Source organism: Phytophthora sojae, assembly GCF_000149755.1.
Source record: "Phytophthora sojae unplaced genomic scaffold PHYSOscaffold_7, whole genome shotgun sequence".
Lineage (NCBI taxonomy): Eukaryota > Oomycota > Peronosporomycetes > Peronosporales > Peronosporaceae > Phytophthora > Phytophthora sojae.
This window is the reverse complement of record NW_009258121.1, coordinates 3389208-3401845: the sequence shown is the minus strand read 5'-3', so window position 1 is coordinate 3401845 and position 12638 is coordinate 3389208. Positions and strand designations below refer to the sequence as shown.

At 50.2% G+C, this 12638-nt stretch overlaps 3 protein-coding genes and 1 non-coding gene across 4 annotated transcripts; 3 read left to right on the top strand and 1 right to left on the bottom strand.

Moving 5' to 3' along the window:
* Positions 1 to 25: 25 nt before the first annotated feature.
* PHYSODRAFT_336954 (hypothetical protein) lies at positions 26 to 311 on the top strand (the record flags this gene model as incomplete). Its single annotated transcript, XM_009534570.1, has 2 exons — positions 26 to 220; positions 294 to 311. The coding sequence occupies 2 exons, from the start codon at positions 26 to 28 to the stop codon at positions 309 to 311; spliced, it is 213 nt and encodes a 70-aa protein (XP_009532865.1).
* A 6480-nt stretch (positions 312 to 6791) lies between these two features.
* PHYSODRAFT_517023 (hypothetical protein) lies at positions 6792 to 7172 on the top strand (the record flags this gene model as incomplete). Its single annotated transcript, XM_009534569.1, has 2 exons — positions 6792 to 6886; positions 6926 to 7172. 2 exons carry the CDS (start codon positions 6792 to 6794, stop codon positions 7170 to 7172), a joined length of 342 nt encoding a protein of 113 aa, XP_009532864.1.
* A 495-nt stretch (positions 7173 to 7667) lies between these two features.
* Positions 7668 to 8730, bottom strand: PHYSODRAFT_336953 (hypothetical protein; the record flags this gene model as incomplete). Its single annotated transcript, XM_009534568.1, has 4 exons — positions 7668 to 7805; positions 7839 to 7962; positions 8097 to 8339; positions 8474 to 8730. 4 exons carry the CDS (start codon positions 8728 to 8730, stop codon positions 7668 to 7670), a joined length of 762 nt encoding a protein of 253 aa, XP_009532863.1.
* Positions 8731 to 9203: 473 nt separating this feature from the next.
* Positions 9204 to 9273, top strand: PHYSODRAFT_t1375. The gene has a single exon. It is a non-coding gene; the product is annotated as a tRNA-Thr (tRNA).
* The last annotated feature ends 3365 nt before the right edge of the window (positions 9274 to 12638 follow it).

Sequence of the window (12638 nt, the reverse complement as noted above, 5' to 3'; positions counted from 1 at the left end):
CACACCGGGAAAGGGCGCTTCGCTGATGAGCGACGAAGACGAGCCAATGGAGAGCGTCGTCAACGCCGTGAAAGCTGACGCCTCGGGCACGGCTCCAGCCGCCGCTAAGCAATCGGACGACGACGTGGACATGGAAGGACAGCCAAGCGAGGACAGCAATCAAGAGATTACCGAGGCGACGAAAAGCTTCGCCAGCATGCTGACTGACCTCGAGAAAAAGGTGCAAAGTTTGTATCCATTTCTGTTAGACGATCATTCGTATCTAACCACAAATTCTTGGGTACTTTACTCAGGGTGCGGGCATGGACTAACCAGCGAGGCAGCGCGGTTTGTGCAGAAGGAGCCTACATGTTTACATTCGCACAGGGCTCTAAGCATTCAAATATACATCTTAGCACGATAAAATTGTATTTGCATGGTCCACAAGGAATTAGACCTTTTATGTTCGAAAATATTGCGTTAGTACCGGAAGCTACCTCGAACATTCTGAGCGAGTTCTGGCTCAGGCGTGGTGGGTACCAGATGTTTGGTTCCCTAACTGGCGAGTACAAATTTGTGTTCTTTGCCAATGAATTAGTGTTGGTTGCAATAGCAATTAACAGGGCATACAATATACAGAATAAAACACTGCAATAGCGTCAACTGCTGTGCAACGCAGTGACACAGGAGCCCTGTAAACCACTAGCTCGCCTAGGTACTGAGAGGTTAGAGCGCACACTGCAGGAGTGGCATGTTAAGCTGGACCACCTTAATAAGGAGGCATTAATTGCAATGTTGAGCACAAAAGTGGTGGCTGGAATGCCAAAATTTTCCGCGCCAGGTCTAAGAAAGATCCCATTCTTTTGCACAACTTGTGCAGAGATGAAGAAGAGGAGAATATCCTACCGAAATGCGAAGGGCTCTAGAGGTGAGAACCCCATCAGCACCCTTCATATGGACACAAACGGCCCCATGAAAACTATAGGAGTGTATGGCAGCTGCGGGAAAATCAAATACTTCCTGAGTATCATTGACGACATCACGTCGTGGCGCTGGACCTACGTCCTACGCAGTAAGAAAGAAGTTTTTGAGAAAGTAGAGGAGCTACGTTTGCAGCTTGAGCGTGAGGGAAAGTTCACGATTCGTCGGATCCGGTCCGACGGAGGCACCAAGGGTGTGAATGCAGCCTTTAAAAGCTTCTGTAAAGGCAAAGGCATCGTATCCCAGACATCCGACGCCTATAGCCCCGAAGAAAACGGAGCTGCAGAGCGAGACCACCAGAGCAAACTGGATAGAGTTCGTTTCGCGTTGAAGGATGCAGCTATGGAACACAGGTGGTGGCCAGAGGCGCTCATGTACATGACTTATGTGCAGAATCGCACACCCATGGCACGTTTGGGAAACAAGACACCGTATGAGATGGTGTATGGGGAGCCACCAAACGTGAGCAAGCTACCTGTGTGGGGATGTGTATGCTTTGCGCATGTGCCTGCCGCCTTAAGAAAGGACAAAAAGCTGTCTGCTCGCGCCGTAAAGTGCCGGTCTCTCGGAATGTCTGAGCAAACGAAGGGTTATAGACGCTGGGACATGTACAACAACAAGCACATCTTATCGCGTGATGTGCTGTTTGATACGACCAATGTAGCCACCATAGTTCAGCGAGCTTTCGATCAGGCCGAAGAGGCCCTCACAATTGAATCTGCTGCGCGCGAGCCACCCGCAGCAGAGGGAAACCAAACACTAGCGACCGAGTCTACGGAGGCAGTGGGAGCTGAAGCTCTTGCCGATGGGTCCACGGCAGCAGTGGGAGCTGAATCACGAGCACAGGGGTCTACTGAGGCAGTGAGAGCTGAAGCAGCTACTAAAGCCAGTAACCCAGCAGTGGGAGCTCAAAAGAAACGCCAACGTGGGAGACTCGTAGATACGCCACAGAGGCGCGAACCCCGCCCACGTAGAGGCGAAGAAGCCGAAGAGATACGCGCACTATCTGTGCTTCCAGGCGATGTTAGAAAAGAACATTGCGCAGGACATACTATGCCGACACCACGGTCGCTCAAAGCAGCATTAAGTGGACCTCATAGAGAGCAATGGAAACAAGCTCTGGAACTTGAGTACGACTCCTTGATCGAGAATGGGACGTGGAGACTCGTAAAACTGCCACCCGGTCGTAAGGCTTTGCCATGTCACTGGGTACTAGTAGTAAAGTATAACGCCGACGGGACTGTTGAGCGGTTCAAAGCACGCCTCGTAGCACAGGGCAACCACCAGGAGTTTGGAGTAGACTGTGATGAGGTATACGCACCCGTTTGAGTCACTGCGCCTTGTGCTGGCGATAGGGACGATATTGGACTGTCATATCCACCAGATGGATGTCCATACGGCGTTTTTGAACGGCACGATGGAAGGAGAGCAAAAGATCTACATGAGGCAACCTTACGGTTTTGCGAAGCGAGGCATAGCGCACTTGGTCTGTGAGCTTCTGAAGAGCATCTATGGCCTGAAACAAGCCCCGCGCATCTGGTATAAAGTCCTACATACCTTTTTGACGTCGATGGGTTTTGCACGCTGCCACAAAGAGGTTTGCATCTACGTGCAAAAAGTGGGAGTAGATTGGATCATAGTCGTGGTCTATGTCGATGATCTGACGATCATGTCGCAGCAGGCTTCTCCTGTCTGCCAGTCGAGTTATTTTGTAACTGAAAGCAAACCCTCTCAAACAAGTTATTATTGTTTTAGCAAGTACGAGAGAAGTTCAGATCGCCAGCTGCGGTCTGGATAGTGCAGGCAGAGAGCTGCCTGCCAACCATACATAGTGCGATGACGACACGAGGCCGAGGAGCGAGGAGTCGAGGACGCAGTCCGAAGACGAGCTCACTTCCTCTTTTGCCTCCAGGTACCGAGAACGGATATAGAGTAGTAGGCGTAGGAATATAGGACAACCAAAAGCGTAATACATTGTAGTGAGCTACCTACTCTGTGTAAACTGTTCATTTCAACACTGACGATGGATCGAGCTCTTCCACCTTCTGCTGACGCCGCTCTGATTGCGTACTCGTTAGCACGCGTGCGCTGGGTGTTCTTGTTCAGTTCCATGAACTTAGGTTTGGTACGACAGTAAGTATGCAACTCCTTAAACGCCATAGGACCATGACCTACCATGCGCGCCTTATAATACACCAAGACCGCTTTAACATATGGAGACATTCGTTGCATTCTTCACTCACCTCCATGCGAGCGATATCGGCTTCCACATCGAGGTGGCGACCATGTTCCAATACTAGTGAGCAGGGTGGCTTTTTGCACCTTAAGAATAAGCATGAAGTATTTCGTCTTCCATTCCGGATGGCTCTTCCAGCGTTGTATCTTCACCCATTGCTCTGCGACCATCATTTCCGAGCCCGTAGCGCTTGTAGAGTGCAAAGAAAGGTGGGGGATAGCAGGGAGGGGGCACCCAGAATCCTTCGAACTAAAAGCCGAATGAACCACTCATTCGTGACTAACCCTGATGGGTGCAACCGCGGTTAGGATGCTTTTTTTGTTGACTCGTAGTGATTGGACGTTGTACACAATAAAGTGACCTACTGCTCAGATTGCCGTAAGCGAAATCAGGCCACAGCGTCAGTGTTCTTCTTACAGAGATGCCAGCTACTGATGATAATAAGTGGGTCAGTAGTTAGTAATGCATTACTGTTATGACACGGCTACGGATATTGTTGAATGGGTGGCGGCATATACACCTTCGGATCCCAGGAACGGTCCCCACGACCAGCAGAAGCGTTTGCAGCACACCGACAACAATATCGATTAAAATATCATGAGTCATAATGTGTTCGCACGAGAAGCTGGACTTACAGAAGCTATGTATATCTAACCCTACCTGGGAACCGCCGCCTTTGGGTGTGTCGTGCCAGAAAAATGAAGAGAGATCACGTTTGGGTTCTGTACGAATTGATCCGAGAGTAAGCCTTTCTCAATATGGGCTTACACTACAGCGCGGCGCGTCGACTCTACAACGTTCAGAAACGCTAACTGAACTACTAACTAAAGGCAAGCCCCTAGTGCGCATCGCGGGTCGTATTAGGCACAATATATGGACTTCCGCTCTAATTTCGGCAGACTTGAACGCATTACCACCCGGATGCCCATATACTAAGAACCGGTCGATATAGCAGTTAACGAGGACGTGATTACTTGTTGCTCGGCTACAACGCAGGTGTTGCTTGACTTGATACAGTGATAGATATTCAATTCACTCCTGAGCGTAGTATCACTTATGACAGGAGTTCGATTCCAGATATGGTTGAACAATAATGCTCCAAAGCTGTATTTACTTCATGCATCTACTCCTACAAAAGATCGATAGCTGGCACCGGCAACGCTAAAGCAGTACGTCCGTACGGACGCCTAAGTAGAACATACGGAGCGAGGGCATACGTGTCTCCAATAGACGGCGCATATAATCCTTGCTGCTGCTACGTTTGGGATGGCATTGGGGTGGTGCACCGATATGAATAAAAACCGTATGGCACCGGCTCCGGTGACAGTAAGTAACCGTCATTCCTGGGAGGTGTTTCCACGTTCGTGACGGCAGGTGAAACTGGTATTATCCCCTGGTAGGCTGCAACAAGAATGAAGTCGAATCCAACATCACTTTTGCCGAAGGTGCTAGGTTGATAGCCCATGTCTTCGCTCATGTAACCATTCCACGTTAAATATGAAGTCTTACCTTGATCGACTGTTGCATTTTCGATTCTTTCGGAGGTATCACACCCTGTTGAGCGGGCGGTGGAAGGCGATCAATACGTCGTAACAATTCCAGTTGAACTCGGCTTATGGTCGGACATCCAGTAGTTCGATTGCGGGTTTGAGGGTGGTTCTTCTATCAAACACGACGGTACTTTACCTTTAGATGGTATCCATGAACCCCGGATACACTCATTCCATAGGGCGTGCGATGACAAAAAAATTCTTGTAGTAAGCGCAGACACACTCATACGTGTCGAGACGAACAGCCCAACAGTTACGCGGCATTCCAACATAACGAGCGTGCGCAAGCAGCACTTCACCACCGACAGATGAAATAGCTACCGTAACCTTTCCCCGTAACCTTTCCCGTATCCATCAAATACTCAGAAGGAGAGACAATGACAGTAGTTCGTCGTTCTGTATTTACTTGCCGTGAGCCTGCAAGTTCAGAGACATGTTGCACTTGATCCATATCGAGAGCGGTGTCGCCAGGATATAATACTTCCACGACGGAGCGTTCCACCGTCGAGCTCACAGCCACTCTATTCCTCGACACCAGAACCTTAGTAAGCTGGTATGCCCCTTTGGTTGGAGGGACGTGGCTAGTAGTGATTGGAGGAGCCAAACCAAATGAGTAGTCTTCAGCAATCGTGAGAAGGTTCAGTATGATCCGCCAAATGTCAGAAGCTTCACGCTGGGTATACCGCTTAGTACTCACATTGAATACTTTGCCAGGGTTATTTGTCGTTGCATATGCTCTAGGCGAAGTGTAAATTTGCCAACTCCAGAGGGAGTTAGTCATCCACCGAATGTAAGCGTACCTTGTAAAGCCAACCAACCCTGTATCATTTTGCCTCTCCACGGAAATTTGATTCCATTCTGTAACAAGTATATCCCAGCTAAGAGCGTAATGCATATCTAATATTCCACAATAGACAGCAGCGCGGACCAATTCAGGCAAATGTCGAATGCGCTTCCGGACATTGTACAATACGTGGGGAAAAAATGAGAAAGTGCTGATTTCGGACTCAGATAATCTCACGAGACCATTGAGTTGCTCAAGTTCTGCACCCCCCGTAACTGCGTCAACTCGTAGTCGCACACCCATGCGCTCGTAAAAATATAGGCCGGGTGCAAAAAAATACTTAGACATGTCCAAGCATCCAGAGCATACCAACGCTTGATACCCTGTGAAGGGTGGGGGGGCAAATATAGGTTTCCCCAGTATACGTTTGATTACTAACCTTTTATAATCCGTTTCTACGTGCGAACAATGAAGCTACGCTCAACAAGATGATGGAATTGTATCTCAAAATCCCCGTGTTCGATAAACTGAGGATAATACTCAGCGCACACGGGTCCGGCGGTTCATGGACCGCTACAACCCATGCACGAGGGGACGGTGGCGGCTCGTGCAAAGCTCCGAGAAAGCGCGCAGACAGCTCTGGCAAAAGTCAAGCAACGAGTGAGCAACGGCGCTACGGTTGCAGAGCACACTGGAGTCGACAGTGAAGACAAGACCACCAAGTCACTAGTTCCAGAACCCGCTGCCCAATCGGCTCAAGATCTAGAACCTTCTGATCAATTAGCGCAAGCTCAAGAGCCTATCGGCCAATTAGGACCCATCGAATCAAGTCATGGACCCACCAACCAATCCGCTCACGGATCCGGCGGCGAAGTTGAAGCTGAAAGTTCGATTCGGAGTAGGACGAGGCAGTTTTTCAATCAAACGTCATGGTGGCAGAACCGACCGAAGGATCGGCACCTTGATAGCCTGACTCGAGCGCTGCTACATACACCCTCAGGCGCTCCGCGCACCTGTCGGCAATCCTTTGACAGTGGATGGTGCCTGTGCCCGTCAACAGTTCCGTACCGGTGTTTGCGGAACCCTTGGCGAGCATCAGGGCGGGGGATATAGTGACGGGCGCCGTTGCTGACTACCGACTCCCCCATTTTGCCATACGGACACAAGGACTCGTGTTTCCTGTACTAGCTTCGCGGAGATTAAGTTTGCGTGTAAGCGCCGGACAGACCGGGTGCATGGTGCGACGGATATCACGGGTGATATGGCTTGGGGGACCTTCCGCTTTTTTTTGCTGCCTGTAAATCTCGATGAGCGTTGGAGCTTGCTGGTTATGGAGAATTATCTGAAAGGGGGAAGGTGTTCTTTCACGCGAACTCGATGACAGGGCTGCATGAGCTGGGCTACCTGTGTTCTGTGCTCAAGTGCTTATTCCAAGCAATACACTCTGATGCAGCGGGCCTCCAAGATCCACTCACTTGGGTATGTGCGTAAGCCTCGCCAACCATACCGCATCGTTTGCGGTATTTACATGCTGCACTATCTGGACAAGGTGAAGTGCTACGTCGAGAAACACCAGCCACGCTCGCTCGTGAACGTGGTGAGTCTACCAACGATCGATCCATTTAACAATGCGAGCGCGTAACAATGCGAGCGCGGAGAAGGGCATCGCAACTGAGCCCCGAAATCATAAACTTAGCATAGCCAGCGAAGTGGTGTATGGGCGGGTGCATCGGGGCTCTACAGGCTCGAACAGAGGCGGCGCCCCCGACCAGGCCTGGGCGCTTGCTTCTCGGTGCGCCCAACCTGGGAAGAGCGTATTCTAGAAAGTGGATATACATACTTAAAATAGAGTCTGTCTTAGGTACGCAAATGTCTACGAGATGCACGTCGATAATTCCGTTTCCTGATGATAAACGACGCTCCCGGATAGGCGCTTGTCCCGTCTACTGCACATGTTTGGTTTAGACCTCTTTTGATCGTTCCCCAAAACGTTTTAATCGTGTACTTTACCCGACCTGGAGCGAGGATGTCTCCAACCTTGGGCACATTAACAGTGTGAACTTGCTATCTAAAACATCATTGTGCGTCTTGGCCTGAAACGCTCGAGCAGTTAAAACCGTATGTGTGTATCCTCTCACTACGCACACATGAAGTGATGTTTACGGTAGAGATCAACGAACGGGGCGAAATCCGCATTGAGCAGGATGAGGGTGATAGGAGATATCGCTCTGGTGTGATACTCCCAACCCTCCGATACGTGCAGCTGCTCGCCGTTCTTGTCCGTAAGAAGCACCTTGTCCTACCTCACTGGCTTGATCAGCGATGGCGGCGTCGCAGTCTGATCTTCGAGCAGCACCTCCGCACCGTCTGACTTGGCGACCGTGGTCACGTCCAGCTCGTACTCTGTTTTCTCGCGGTTGATGGTGTCATTACTCAGTGCGACGGGTCCGACCACCGACATAGCGCGGTTTTAAGTTGCCTTGCGACGTGGGATACAATGCAGTAAGACAATGTATTTGGCTGCTTAACGTGGGCGTCTTTCCGAAAGGTCCTCGAGCCGCTGCACCAGCGACGGTTGCGGTCCGGGCGTCCGTAAGTCTTGTCCACCCAGTCCTGCACGCGAGCTGGAAGCAGATCGGACCAATTTGTGTGTGCGACGTCTAGCAGGCATGGTTCCTGGCCACGACGGTTGATCGGAAGCAGGAGACAAGTATCATCAGGCACGGCAGATCCTCGACTCGGTTCACGACGCGATACGCGGTTCACGTCGCGGTGCTCACGGGTGCTTCGATCTGACGAAGTCAGCGCGCTCACCAGGGCGAAGATTCACTCAGGGGACTGGTAATCGATGGTGCGGGGCGCCTCGCAGTAACCATGCCACCAATGCGGGCTGTCAGATTGTGTAAGTGATCCGGTGCATGTTCAAGGAACCTGTTGGCGTACCGCAGGGTGAGCCGAACTCGCGTCGGATTGTTGCCTGGGTCCGCAGGCTTGTGCTTGGCCACGAACACTCGTAGACGCGAGGTGCGCTTGGGTACATGATCGTACCAGAATTCATTGCCAAAGGCTGCGAGACCGTAGATGCCATCCAGGATGTCATCGGAGGGGCCGCAACAAGTTGGAGCCGGAGGCAGCACAACCAATGAACTAAAGTCACTCGCAAAGTTGGACTTGTTTGATCCATTCTCAAGCGTGTCCATCTCAGATACTTCACGGAAGTGTAGCAGAGTCAGGCCTCAGGAGCCCAAACTTCCGCTGAATAGCGCCATCAGAACGGCCGGGGTGACGACGAACTTGATACGGTCCGTCTCTGGCATCCACAGGACGAAAGTCATTGGAGATATAGTTTTACATTTCTGCATCAGGTACAGCTTGAATATTCTTCCACCCGCGAGCAAATAAGCTTTGTGGTGGATTGTATTCACCTTTTGCCTTCTTACGTCCCTCCGGGAAGCTCGCACAAAACAGGAAACAGAGCGCTTCTGGTGGCAGCTCACCCCTCGCGTTAGGCGCCGTGCCGACGACGTCAACTGAAAGCTGACTGCGGCCACGCCGACAGGCGACGACGGTTGTCACTCGCGATTTTTCAGCCCAAGGCCCACAAGCATAAGCCCAGGAAGCCTGCGCCATTCCACTCGCCAGCGCCCACCCTCACACTCCACGCCCGCTCCACGCCGATGTAGCTTAACGGGGAAGTGAGGGACTGTGTCCTCTGGATGCTGGTTCAATTCTGGCCGTTGGCGGGATTGCGTGGAGCGACGGAGGTGTCGAGGTGCTAAGCGCATCGGATGGAGCCTGTGTCATGTTGGTTGCGTCCCAGAGGTGTGTGCCTGACGATTTGCCTGTTGGATTTCATGCGCAGTTACTGAGCGACAAGCGAAGCGACAGCGGCGGTATGCGATGTTTTTAGAAGCTTCCAGCGCTTTCGAAGCGATGCAGCTTTGCGTAGGGCTTATTTTTGTCGAAGGCGCGAAGGCGCTCATTGACAGCAGTGTCCATCGCTTGAGCCAGTGTCCAGAGGAGTCCTTCCCGGTTTGGTAAGCTGCTGCGTCTCCTGAATTGTTTCGCGCAGGTTCCTGATGTACCTCGACATGCTTATGATAGCGTAGCATCATAATATTCACTGCTGTTTTTGCCTCTTCTCTTTGTTTCGATCTTTCTTTCTTTTAACCTTCGTGTACCAGTTGAGGAGGCAAACAGCAAGCGTGGTCGCCGTTGCTGGTGGTGGGACAGACGGCTCTACAGTAGCAGGTGCTTCTTCCAAGGCTGCGTGTGCAGATGCATTGCGTACACTGAGAGCCCGTAGCTGTGCCTGGGCATCTTCGAGACGGCCATTAATACTCACGAGTTGTGTGAGCATGTTCTCAAGTGTGGAAGGCAGCAAGATATCGCGTCCAGCGACAGCATTACCGACTTGAGCATGGTTCACAGCCTGCCAGTGGTCTCTCAGCCCCCCCCCCCCCCACTCACAGCATGTGTCTATCGTAACATAACAGCCCAAACACATGTTCGTTGTAGCAATTCCGCGCTCCAACCCGTACAGGTAGGGGGATACGAAGGCCAAGGAGCTGCTCTTAAACGTCAAAGCTAATACAGTCTCCAAGTGCATGAGCAGTGAAGCAAAGGTGACGTCGATCACATCAAAGGCGACCTTGAAGCGAGTGTACTGAAAGCCGAGTACGTGGTGGAAGAGCGCATTGCGCACGGTAAGCTGACCAAACTCCAGATCCGACAGCTGCCGCTCAAGGTCACGATTTGAAGGCGTTGTTACAGGTAGGTCAGGAGCTGGGTACCCTGCTAAAACCTTGGCTACCCTCTGATCCTCCTTTGTGGTTGTTCCTATATAGGCAAACGCCTTCGTGATTGACTCCAGTAGTCAGGCACCGCGCGTGGAGATTCACTGGATTGCCAGCTTGGGTGGAGCGTTGGCGTACGCCGCCGCGCCGCGTCGGATTGAGTGGCTACTCATATTCACAATAGCCATGGAAATGCCGATCGTTAGCATGGAACGGTAGTAGCAGCAACATATCTAAAGCGCAGCTCCTAACTCTAAATATTGGCTGAGATATAGCTACAAACTCGGGTATGTGATAACACTTGGCTCGGAGTGAAGTTGAAAAGGATACATAACATATGCAAATGCGAATCACACCCTAAAAACATCTGGAATCTGTTACAACCGGTGGCTTTGAACGTCTTGAGAATTAATCCAAGCATTAGTAACACCTTCACCCAAATGGTTTTGTGTAATGTTCTGCATTCGTTGTAGGCGAGATCGATGTTCATTGTACGTAGATCTTCATCGTAGTATCGAGGGTAGAGTTTTTATCGAGAGAGGTGGTGAAGAACATACTGCTTCGACTTCGGTATGATTGTGCTATGTAAACCCCTAGAACAGTATATCTTATAGGAGTCATTGCTTTTGGATGCCTCCACCGGGGTATCATATGATCCGGTTTGTCTATAATGTCCACTTCGTCTTTTCTGAGCAGCGGGGCCCACAGTATATCGGTAATAAGGACATAGCTTTGTCAGTAACAGCCAGTAGCAACTGGTATATTACTCACGCATAGAATTTACTATCGAACGTAATACATGCTCTGTGCGCGTCGAAGGTCATTCCTTGATTACTGTTTGGTGACCTTGAAACAGAAGCAGTATCATCACAGTGCAGTACAAAGTGCTACCTGAGGCCCTTCTGGCAATACCATTAAACGGAGTATTATCAGTGGTACTGGCATGGCCAAAATAGTGCACATCCATCCACCGCACAATCAGAGTTGGTGTCACCGGTAGTTTTTCGCGGGAAGTACCTTCGTAATGGCATCTCCATTCACGCCAGCAAGGGACACCCAATATTATCTCCAACCCCTGTTTTATATGTTATAGCGAAAGACGATATGTCTTCCCCCGCCTGTTTTTAGTTAATTCGCTCATTTCACCAAAATCCTTTTTTTTTATTGTTGAGCGCACCCATCATTTTTGATTGGTATTTTTTATTTTTTTCTTGAGACAAAATCAATACCAGAATCTACATATTCAATACGGTAAGGTGTTCGATGAAAGACTTATTTTACCTATCACTCTTTCGATTTAGTCTCTTTGCAGTTCCGTCCAATATGTTGCGTTTACATACCCCGCGTTTAACGATTGGATACTTGGATTTGAACCAAAACAACATGTGACCGGTATCACAGAATGGCTGCTGCTCAATTCACGCTTGATCAATTTGCGCAAGAAGAAAAACGCACCTTCACTAGTTTCACCTCGGTTAATCTTCCGCAATCATTTTGGCACTTCAGGTAAACCGCCCAACACGTTTAAAAGCTCTAAATCATACTGAAAGGTTCCGGTTTTTGGATACACCGTTGCATCTGTGTGTTGGCGCTGGAGCAGTCTTCGTACCACATAGCTCATCGTTGGTTGCGGCTCAAATGATACCAAACGTTTCCGGTAATCGAATGCTGGTGAATCTCCACCTTCCGTCTATCGATATCTTAGTTAAAAAGCAGCACTCAGATTATCTGAACTATCACGGCCGTTCAGAAAAGCGGTTCACAAGCGATGGCAGAAATGAGCTAAGACGCCAGGGCTTGCCAAATTGTTAGATCCAATGCGCTTCTCTTCGTACCTTTCTAGTACCGCTTTTTAAAGAGGAGATCAACCCAGGAGCTTTCTTCATCACAGATAATCGCAACCCCCTGGGTATACCATCCTTCATAGCGATGCCATTAGGCGTAGCCTATTTGCGGGCGAAGTCAGATTTCATTGTAGCTAGATGTGTGCTCATGCTAGCCCTGGGTTGCGATTGCGCTATAGCAAGTGTTAAACCCACCGGCATCGTACAAAAGGAACTCCCTCCAATCGAAAACATTCTCTCGCAACAACAGCCGAAAGAGGGAAGATCTGGATGTGGGCTGTAGAATCCATTGCGGTGGATGACGACTTGCTTCACGTTGTCAGCGTTTGACTTGAGCCCTACCCGTTCCGAACGAGGCATGGTTTGCGGAGGTAGTGTAGAGTCTAGTCTACACATCATTGATGAAGTCAGCCTTTTCGTGTTTCAAACACGCTTCTCATGGAGCACGTGTCCGCACGAGAATAATAC